The 11,144-nt window shown below is 49.0% G+C and overlaps 1 protein-coding gene across 1 annotated transcript in view; it reads left to right on the forward strand.

Annotated features, from left to right (window-relative positions):
* Positions 1–10,174, forward strand: part of LOC109466936 (sterile alpha motif domain-containing protein 11-like) — a 41,746-nt gene extending 31,572 nt beyond the window's left edge. Inside the window, exons 2-10 of the mRNA XM_019764809.1 lie at positions 2,131–2,279; positions 2,824–2,936; positions 4,939–5,079; positions 5,226–5,396; positions 6,032–6,263; positions 6,686–6,808; positions 7,175–7,826; positions 8,494–8,604; positions 8,994–10,174. Coding sequence (XP_019620368.1) covers positions 2,131–2,279; positions 2,824–2,936; positions 4,939–5,079; positions 5,226–5,396; positions 6,032–6,263; positions 6,686–6,808; positions 7,175–7,826; positions 8,494–8,604; positions 8,994–9,116 — 1,815 coding nt within the window. The 3' untranslated portion in view covers positions 9,117–10,174. The remainder of the gene's footprint in view (positions 1–2,130; positions 2,280–2,823; positions 2,937–4,938; positions 5,080–5,225; positions 5,397–6,031; positions 6,264–6,685; positions 6,809–7,174; positions 7,827–8,493; positions 8,605–8,993) is intronic.
* Positions 10,175–11,144: the final 970 nt, after the last annotated feature.

The following is an 11,144-nucleotide window of genomic DNA, read 5'->3' on the forward strand; positions in this document are numbered from 1 at the left end:
AGCGGCAGGAACAGAGTGGTAAGGCAGCGGTAACGCTGTCGTTACGTGGTAGTAACGCGAAGGTAACGCAGCAGTAACGCAGCAGTAACGACAGACATTAACTTGATCCTTAGAGGATCAAGGGCGGTGACTTGGGCAATCGGTCAGAGGCACCCAACAGTAACGCGATGTTCCACGAACTGATTCGGAGCGATGATATGACTGATATATAGGAAAAGGTACAGCTAGCTACAGTCGGACAAAGTCTCTAAAGACGCGTCAGTAACGCAGTGGTGACGCAGAAGTAACACAAAAGAACGGCTCAGATGTAGTCAAGCAGGTGTTATGCGGTATGTTTGCGGTGCCCACACCAGTCCCAGGCCGCGCAGTAATATATGTTTGGACGCCCGGCCGGCTGTACAGTTCCGGCGCGGGTTGGCCGTCCGTCCGTCCGGTGTAGCAATCAAGCCCGCCACCCAGCCGATATTTTCCCGGAAGCTGTCAAATCCGTGCAGCGGAGTAATCTGACACCGTCCGGTCCGATAACGGCGGCGCGGCGACTTCATTATCGGCCGCCCGCCGGCAATCGATGGTAGACTCCTGTGCTAGCCTGGCTCCCAGGCGGCTTCATGGGCAGTTCCTCGGCTCCAGGGCCTTGATGCGCGTCCCCTCCGCTAACCTGGCTCCCAGACTGCTTCAAGACCAGTTCCTCGGCACCAGGATCAAGGAAAATTAAGGCTATCCTTCGCAGACATCCTGGATACTTTTTGCTAGCTTTTTTACAAGCCTTTACCGAACTTACAACGCAGCTTCAAAAACAGTACAATTTATTAGCCAAGTAGGTGCCTGGGTAGTTTGCCCGCCAACATAAAGTCCCCTTGCCCCATGGCCCACCGAATCTGCTTGGAGATTAGTTAGAAACAAACTTTGCCCGGCAGGAAGTCTGCGCACGAGGCTAGATCGATACCAGGCGGTTTATCGGCGCTCGTGAGCGGCGCTCGATTCGCGCCATCGGGCGGGACGGCGGGGAACAGGGGGATCGTATTTCACGGGGCCGGTGACGTCAGGGGGCAGAGGTTAACTGCCGGGAGTATTGAGACGATCCGGCGCCCGTCCGATACGCGTTCCCGCCACATTCTTTCCCGTCAGATAAAAACTGCGAAACCGGCGGGGGAAACGGGAGGGACTGGGGAGGGAAACGCAAACTGAGATGACTTTACAGCCTCTACCAGGCTTCGGGAGGCGGCTGGAGAGAGAAGAGATAGGCCAAATAGAGAGATAGCATACCGAGGGAGTTGCTCTTTGTAGAAAATACAATTTTCCGCATCTGAAATTCAAAACAAAACTGTACTTTCTAGCGGACCAACTCCCTCTGCATGTTATCTCTATTTGACCAATTTCCACTCTCCTCAGCCGCCTCCCGAAGCCTGGTAGAGGCTACTGACTTGAGCCGGGCCAGCCGTCCGGCTACGTGACTTTTGCCCAGATTTGGCGGGAGTGACGTCACGAGTCGCAGACGACCGCTGCAGGTTACCATGGTGACGGCACCCGGTGGCCGCGCCGCCGCCTTCCGCCCGTCAGGTTCAAGTGCAAGACGTGCTGACAGCGCGGAGACGCCTGTCTTCACTCAGGCAGGGCCAACGCAGGCAGCCGGTTCGCGTCAAGCGCTGATTTTTAAAGTCTTTTTCGTGAACATAAAAGCAGAAATCAGCAAGACTAAAGATATGTTTTTAAACCCGCCGATCATAATCCCTCTGCAACTTAAACTTTACTACAAACTCTACATTAAATTCTAAGATGAAAAATAGATAAAAATGATTATATTGACTTGTCTAGTCGTGATTTTTCGGATGGTACATTTTTTTTAATTTTCGTCTACACTAACCACACATAAAAATAGCAACTTGTCTGTCTTCTAATTGTGATGTGCACTGTCAGTATTACTCTTCACAGATTCTTGGTTTCACAAAGCTTTGTGGATCTTCCTGTAGTTGTGACTTTTATATTCGTCTGTCAATGTGTGACGCACATACATTCACTGTCTTCTTGCTACTTGTCGCTGAATCTGAGGCTATGTTTACCCTCACATAGGCTGCTATGTTGTCGAATCTGTACTGTGCCGAATCTGAGGCTATGTTTACCCTCACACAGGCTGCTATGTTGCAGAACCGCGGGAGGCTCGTGGAAAAGCGCGGCGGGCCAGCCGCAGGGCGCAGGCGCGGAGAAGAGAACCAATCAGATGATGGAGAGAACGCGGGAGAAGGCGACGAAGAACACGGTTCATCCTCCGGGAAGAAAAGGTGAATAGTTTACGCCATGTCCTTTTTTTCTGCTAGGAAAGCGTTTCTCTGAAATCTTAAGTGTACAGCATGAACACTTAGTACTAATGCACACAAAAAAAACAGTTACTCAATCAATTGGATATGATTTTGGAAACGGCCAGACGTTTCAGGTAGCTATAGCATCCACTACCTTTCATATCATATCCAGTTGCTTGAGTAACTGTTTTTGGCGCATCTTATTACCTGGATGTCTAACCTTCACCGACGTACTTAGTACTTATGTTTAATAGCTGTTGCCATACATTGTACCATGTGCAATTGTCGTGCAATAAAGCTTTATGTAAAATTGGCATCATTTTATGTTGTCTTTTTAATGTTCCCGTATATGTCTTAGCGTTTTGTTGCAATTCAGTTGTTCATTTGGCAACTCCAACAACAACGTTTTGCTTTGTGAGTGAAAAATCAATTTAAACTTAAAGCAGCGACTTCGGACAAAGGTGATGTAAATCAAGGTGCATTGTGATCGGCGACACGTCATCTAACCACGTGACGTATTCCCTAGCAACCTATCGTCCATCATCTCGCACCTGTACTGCAGCGCCAGCAGCGCTAGCGGCGGCAGCGGAACTGCAGGGGACCGTGCGGCCGCGTCATCGCCCAACGACAGCTCCTCAGGTAAGGCAAGAAAACAACTAGAAAGGCAACGTTTGCAAGGCAAATGCATAATGTTTACCTTCGCATATGACCATCCATATATACTAGTATATGGTAACAGGAGTCTAAATCCCTCCTGCTATAAAATTGCAACATGATGTAACCCAACACTAGTTACCATGACCCAAAATGTGAAATTCAGAAGAAAATGGACCAAAAAAAATGGGAAATTCGAAAGAAAGTGGACAATAAAAAAAAGGAAAATCTGCCAGCACGTTGATGTTATCCGTAGAACGGCATTCATGCGGCCCTTTACCGCAATCTTTCACCGCCGTTCCGGTGCGGGAGTCCCGTCAGACCGCGGCGACAGGGTGGAGGCGGGCGGCCCGTGCGGGAGCCGGCCCGGGGGGGACCTAGCCTCTACCAGGCTTCGGGAGGCGGCTGGAAGAGTAGAAATCGGTTAAATAGAGAGATAACATGCCAGGGAGTTAGGTCGCCAGAGAGTACAGTTTGCCGCTCGAGTGCGACAAAATGTACTCTAGTAGACCAACTGCCTCGGCAAATTATCTCTCTATTTGGCCGATTTCTACTCTTTACAGCCGCCTCCCGAAGCCTGGTAGAGGCTAAGGGCGGGCCCGTGTGGGAGCCGGCCCGGGGAGACCGGCCAGACGCCGGCGGGCGCGGGGTGCAGCCCGGCCCGAGACGTGTTGACAGGCGCCACGCTCATTTAACCCGCTCGATAACTGACGAGGCCCGCCTGGACACGCCTAATGCTACTAGTAATCCCCAAGCAGATCTTTGGGTGACAAGACAATATCAAATTGGCACTGCATTTTCCAAATACGTTTAGCCTGGCGTAAAAAGTTACCAGTCCAAAAAGATGGAAGCCCGATAAAAAGACGTCAAAAATAAGACGAACCTACACCTTTGCTTGGAGAGTAGCAAAACATAGCCTTAGCTACAGCATATTTGATCATATTTTTCACCTTTCCAAGATCATAGGACAGTGAAATTTTACAGACACACTGACATGACTAGGTAGATTCTACAAGGACAAATACATTAAAAAGAAGCATCGCAAAATGACATTCGTGACCAGATTTGTAGTCGCGCCTCCGGATCCCTACCAACAGCAGTCTGACAGTAGGTAACAAAACATTCCGCTCGTCCCTCCTCCGCAGAGTTTGACAGACAGTTGGCACGGACGACTTTTTACCCTGTCGTGTTCGATTAGGGCGCCCCCCTCCCCCTCAGGAGAGTTTCGGGGCTGTCAGCTTTGACTGACAGCTAAGGCGGGCGAAGATTAGGAAGATGTCCGCCCACGGTTTGCGCGGATGGCGGGCCTGTCTGTTCTATTCTGTGTGACATATGCTGTAACAGTGGTGGCAGGCGGCTTACTAATTCTTTTAGCTCTTCTAGACTGGTACTAGGCCTCCCATTAATTAGCGTAGCATCTTCCAGGACACAGTAACTTAAGGCAAGGGCAAGGCTGTAACAATTGGCTAAAGGAATCAATCGCCACTTTGTGCCGAAGAATGACCGGTCGAAAGGGTCTGGTCACCTCCGTCGCACGATTGTCGCACGATCTCAAACTGCATGGGGGCATTCTCGGAGTATTCGTGCATGTGTTGTACAAAACAATGAGGATTACAAGTTAAACATACAGGCGTATGTGTATATGGGACGGTAAAACTCTCACGTTGAGATTTCTACCTCATAACGCCGTTTTTGTTTGTAATTGACAGGAGTATATATGTAGGACAATAAGACGGACACGTTTCAGATTTCTACCTCATATGTTATTGTGAGTCATAATGGCAGTTGTTCTGGATTTTGCTCTGGGTACTGAAAGGATGCTTGGAGTGATGAACGATGTAAGACTCACACATTTGAAATTTGTACCTCATAACGGCGTTGTTGTTTGTGATTGACAGAATTATATACGTAGGACTATATAATAAGACGGGCACATTTGAAATTTCTACCTCCTAACGCCTATTTTTTGTGTGTTTTTAATCGGCAGGCGAGACTGCCGGTCTGGAGGGCCTGGGTCTGCGCGGAGTGCAGGGCGGCAGGAAGCGGGGGCGCGGGCGCGCGGGCAGCGCCGAGAGACGGGAGGCCGCAGGACAGGCCAAGCGGAGGCGGAGCGCCTCGCCGCCACAGGGTGAGTACTGGTACTGGTACACTCCGTCAGCAACCAACAGCTGCTCATAGCCTATTAACAGGTTCCACAGCAGGCTGCTAGACAGATTTGGCTGAGTAACTGTTTTCTTGAGTAATTCTAATCCCTGTCCCCTGTGTTCCCCACAGCGGACTCGCCCCCGACGAACGGCGAGGACACCTCGGCCGCGGCGTATCTCAGCTCCGACTACCGGCAGCGCCTCCTCTCGGCGCTCAACAACGAGCAGGGCACGTACGAGGAGCAGCAGCAGCGCATCTACCAGCTCGCCAACTCCGTGGAGCCCGACAGGGGCGCGCAGGGTAAGCCGGGAACGCACGTCATCGTCACGTGATCACCACGTGATCTTCACGTGATCATCACGTAGCTGCTATGGCGTATGGTGTTAGCTTCCGACCTCACGTACCAGGTTCAGGGGCACGCAGAGTAAGCTTGGAACGTTCACGTGACTGCCACGTGATCGCCACGTGATCACACGTAGTTAAGGTAGTTAGCCATATAAGGGCACGTAGGAGGAGCAGCAGCAGCGCATCTACCAGCTCGCCAACTCCGTGAAGCCCGACAGGGGCGCGCAGGGTAAGCCGGGAACTCTCACGTGACAGTCACGTGATCGTGACGTAGTTAGGCGTCCGCCATGTTGGTGATTTACGGACGCGAGTAAAGTCATAACTTCACTTAAAGACAGACTTAAAACAGTTGATTTCTCTTTACTGCAACCAGAGGACGCTAGAATCTACTATGAGTCATCCATTTCTTACAATAGTTGTGCATTCCCAATGACCAGTCGCCATCTTGGTTATGTCTTCTCCACCAAGATGGCGGCGGCGGCCATAGGGTCATTACGTCATGTACAGTCACTACACATGGTAGTAACTTTTAGATGTAGCATGTGGTGCAATTTTCAAACATCTCACAGTGTCTGTTTTTCCCGCCGCAGAAAACTCGAAGGAGAACGGGGTGCTCAGCCGGCGGTCCAGCCCGGGATCCCCGTCGGCGGGTGACGGTCCCGACCGGCCGCTCAGCCCGGTGACCGCCGCCCGGCACAGCCCGCACAAGCCGCCGCTGCCGCCGCACATGGACCCCGCCGCGCTGCCCAGGGACTACCTGGAGACGGGCGGACACTTCTTCACGCCGCACACGCCGCATATAGCACTGGGCGCGCACCTCAGGTAAGCTTTGGTCTCACACACACACGCGCGCGCGCGCGCGCACACACACACACGCACACTCACACAACCACACGCCACACATCGCACTGGGAGCGCACCTCAGGTACGGTCTGGTCTGTTTTGTTAGCACAAGTATTGCACTATTTGTAAAGGTACATGTAGCTAAACAGTGCATCTTCAACACATACAAACTTCTTGCTGCACTCCTTGCACATGCTGTGTCCATGTTTCCACATTTTAGCCAAATCTGGGGTCACGTGTCCATGTAAGCTTAAGTCACGTGTTCTGTGTAATTGGGTCAGCCGTTTTAAAGAAGGCCGTAGATTAGCTACATTTGCTTGTAGCGGAGTAAAATCAACTGTTTAAATGTGTGAAACTGGTACTAACCTTGGCCCATTGTTCTTCTGTGTGTGCGGTTTCAGACCGCCGTTCCTGGGCTTCCCTCACCTGCTGAGCCCGGCACACCTGGGCTACACCTTTCTCCGGCCAGGTGAGACCACGCCTCAGGAGCTGCTGGCCAGGCAGAACGACCTGCTCAGGAAAAGGTGGGGCAAGACGTCAGCTTTGAGTTCCTTTAAGATACAGTTATAAAGGCATTCTTATTAAAGATTGCTCTTGGAGAAAGAGTTTAAGAATCATTTTAACTATTGTGAAAGACTAAATAATAGAAGGCACCGCCGTCTTTTTAGATTTACTTAAAGATTAGATGGTGCATAAGTTATTTTCATTTCACAATTCTTGAAGTGTGTGAGAGAGAGAAGGTTGGCCCTACAAGTCTTCTGGACTTCTTCCATTCTAATTTTGACCACAAAATGCTGCTTGTTTCCATGTTACGTCTACTGTGTCTAGACTGTACGGTTTGTCTCAGAGTCAGACTGTAACATTTTTTCTCCGGCTCTTATTCCGCAAAGGTACGCCGACCAGATGAACACGGAGATCCTGTTACGTCAGCAGGAGGCGTTCCGTCGCTACGCCTCCCTGTCGCGCGAGCAGCAGCGGCGTCTGGCGGGGGAGCCGCTATCTGCAGTTCCGGGCGTCCTGCCGCCGGACCCGCACCTCATGCACCCGGCCTACGCCGCCGACTCCCCGCTGCTCTACCCGAGCGAACAGGCGCGCAGGAACGCCATGTTGGTGCTACGTCACGCGCCCGAAGTCTCGCCCACTCCCGCGCAATCTCGCGAGAGGGCGAGTCCACTCGCCACACCACAGGAGGCACCTACTTCACACACTGACTCCGAGAGCTTCGAAAAAGTTAGCAAGGAAGACAGAGAAGGAGAAACACCTGAAGAAGGGCCGCTGGTGAACGGAGACGTCTCCCAAGACGCTTCTCGCCCGGAGTCGCCAAGTGAAAGTACCAAAGACAGTGAAAGTGAGAGTCAGCCTGAGAGACCGAGCAGCCGGGACAGCAACGCCAGCTCCAACAACAACGAGTGCACCTGCAAGGGCGTGGCCTGTTGCCGGGACAACAACATCCGGGAACCCGAGGAGACCATCGCCAGCTGGACCGTCGATGACGTGTACCAGTTCATCAAGTCGCTGGGCGGCTGCTCGGAGTATGCGCAGGTACGTGGGCAACTCGGTTGGAGATAACAAAAAATGCCGCCAATTGAACATTCAGTACTTTTCTTAGTTCCACAATCATATACTAGTAGTATATGTTTCGTCGGTGAAGGTTAGACGTTCAGGTATTAAGAAACGCTCTCTATATCTTACGTGACTATATGAGCAAGAGTCAGGTTTTGAAATTTTGAAGAAGATGATAGCATCTATTTTACTACCAATCATACCGATACCATCTCCACTGCCCTAGCGGATATGTAGGATAGAATCAAGTAGCCTCCTTCGCAGTCTTGTTGGGCGTCGGCGTTATCTTTCTAGTTTTTGCCACGGAGCGCGAATCCTTCTCTCCGTGGCAAAAACTCACTCGACAACAAATCGTCCCTCGCGGCGGCATATTACTCGCGTCGCTCACAGAAAAAAATAACACTGACGCCCAACAAGACTGCGAAGGAGGCTAAGAATCAAGCACCAGTGGCCCCGGGTCAGTCACAATTGTGTAATCTGTATGCGTTGTTTCTTCCCTTGCAGGCGTTTAAGGACCAGCTAGGCTATAGACGGGGAGACACTGCCGATGTTACACGAGAATATGTAGCCTAAAATCAGGCGCCAGAGGCCCTTAGTTTACAGTGACAATTGTATAATCTGTACGTGTTTTTTTCGTCCCTCACAGGCGTTTAAAGACCAGGCTATAGACGGGGAGACACTGCCGATGTTACACGAGGAACTCCTGCAGAATCAGCTGGGCATGAAGCTGGGGCCTGCGCTCAAGATACGTGCACAGGTACGGCACACGTCAGCAATATTTGGGTTCACGTCACCGATCTTTGTGATGATGTTTTCAAACCTAAACGCTTCTGCACGTGTTTTTCACCGTTACAAATTAATTTGCATTTCGGTTAAAAGTAGTAGAGAAAGAGAGACAACATAGTTGAGGGATTCACACTGTTTCCACCTTTTTGCGATCGAGCATCCAAAACAAAGTGTTGTATAACGATATTGATACCCCAATATCTGAGTCACTTTAAACAGTACAGGTATAACAATAAATGTCCTATGATTAATTATTTGTGGATAGTTAATAGAAGTTTCACAGGGAGAACATAAGTTCCTATAACATGCAAGTCCTTTTAGATGGCAGTTAAGAATTTTGTTTTTGCTGTTTACTCTCAGGTTGCTAAGCGACAAGGTCGGTGTTCGATCTGTTTCCACTGCCTGCACTGCCACAAGGGACAGAACAGCGTGACGTCAGAGGACCCCCCGCAGAGCCCCTCACCCGCAGCTTCCTGTAGTTAAAACCCAAACTGCAAGGCGGCGCTCTTGATAGTTACAGAACGACACAAGCTATTGTAAATGTGCAAAAGGTGTAGTATGCGTGTAGATAAGGTCTTGGTGGCGCCATTTCACAGTTTATTGGGAGAACACGCGCCATATACCAAGCTGTTTTAAGCATCTGCAGTTCTCTGTAGCCTTGCTAGGTGGCGCAATAGTAGCGGTGCGCCACTTTTTGCTAGCGATATTCTTCTACTCGGCTTTGCAGCTATATAATAAAACAGAAACATTCGGTAATAGAAGGCAGGTCCTTCTTGCTTTGTTAGTGTGGCCATGTTAGCACGCAGACGTGTAAAATGCTGTACAGTGAAGACATATTAACGCTAAGGCTTCGTGTAACCTGGACAACTTAAGTCATTTTACTTTCACTTGCCGTGCTTACGGTATGGGAAAGTTTGTTTATTGTACGTTCCAGAGAAAAAAAAGTATGTATACTAGTAGCCAAAATAGTTGAAGCTATATATATATCTATACAGAGATTGTACAATAGCGACTATATTTACACAACGGCAAGGCTTATACTAGTATACCATACCCGACACATATATACCGAAGCTTCTATAGCAGTTCTGATTAGAGTTGTGAAGTTGCTGTTTTGAGTACTTGCTTCACGGGTGTTCCCGGTAGTAATACACGTGTTTTCTGTTGCTAGAAATTATATTTTTATCTTTCGTACCATCAGCAACCATAGAAAACGAAGTTGGAAAAAAGAAAACTAAGCGAATGCATACACGTAGTTGAAACATTACATGATGTCTGACGCAGTGCGGAGGCTACTTACGGCGGTACTTCAAAGTATGTACGTCTTGGTTAACGCGATTTGTCTTCGTTGCCATAACAACGAAGACATTGCGTGCTAGATAGAATGCAGTGCCGAAGAATACTTTGTCCTTACGTTGAATTGACGTAGTGCAAGATGAATATATATTTTTTCCAGAACTGAATGCTTCTCTTCTTCCAATATATCCAGTTGTAATCGTCAAGTTTTAGTTAAAACTTCGGATCCGATAGCGTGTGGTGATAGTAACTGTTTGTTTTTGTTTATTTGTTTTTGTTTATCTTCACAAACGTACGTTGTATGATGCCAGCTTGTACATAGAAGTGTATAAAAGTGTGCATAGTTCCGTTTCCTAAGCTTGCTTCACAAAGCGAACCTCCTGTATAAGTAAACGTTTGTGTATAATAAAAGAAGTATCACAGAGTAAGTCTGAGCGGGTTTTGCTGCGTTTTGTTCAAGTTCAAGATGTGTTTATTGCACATTCACAGTGACCCTCCCGGTCACTGAATTGCAGACAATTTACTAGTCGTTTAAAACTTTCAAATTCTAAATTTCACATCAAACATTACAAAACGATATTGTTACGCCGAAGGGCGGTAATACCGGGTATACAGATACACGATAGTAAAAATTCTTATAAGTTATAGCCTGTGGCTATTGACAGGATCGTCCTGTCAATAGCAGAAAATATTGCACTGCTGACAGGATCGTCCTGTCAATAGCAGAAAATATTGCACTGCTGACAGGATCGTCCTGTCAATAGCAGAAAATACTGCACTGCTGACAGGATCGTCCTGTCAATAGCAGAAAATATTGCACTGCTGACAGGATCGTCCTGTCAATAGTAGAATAATTTGCACTGCTGACAGGATTTTTCCTGTCAGCAGTGCAAATTATTCTACTACTGACAGGATCGATAAAATTTTGGTATTTTTATTTCATACTGGAAATTTTGGGGTGGGCGCTGGTTCGTGTAGGTCTTATGCAGGTGTTATTATGTATGCTGTTAGGCCATTTTTTACGATCCTGCGCTGCGGCCCCTGCAGATCGTCGTGCATACATTGATCCCCCGCTCGGTAGCGCGCGCCTGGCCTCCCGTAAGCTAGCGCTTACTGTCGCCCCGACTAGCCTCTACCAGGCACCGCGGATCGCTGGAAAAATAGTAGAAATTGGCCGAAATAAAGGGAATATATACCAAGGAGCTTCTCTGGCCG

The sequence above is a fragment of the Branchiostoma belcheri genome, unplaced genomic scaffold, assembly GCF_001625305.1.
Source record: "Branchiostoma belcheri isolate BF01 breed outbred unplaced genomic scaffold, Haploidv18h27 scaffold172, whole genome shotgun sequence".
Classification (NCBI taxonomy): domain Eukaryota; kingdom Metazoa; phylum Chordata; class Leptocardii; order Amphioxiformes; family Branchiostomatidae; genus Branchiostoma; species Branchiostoma belcheri.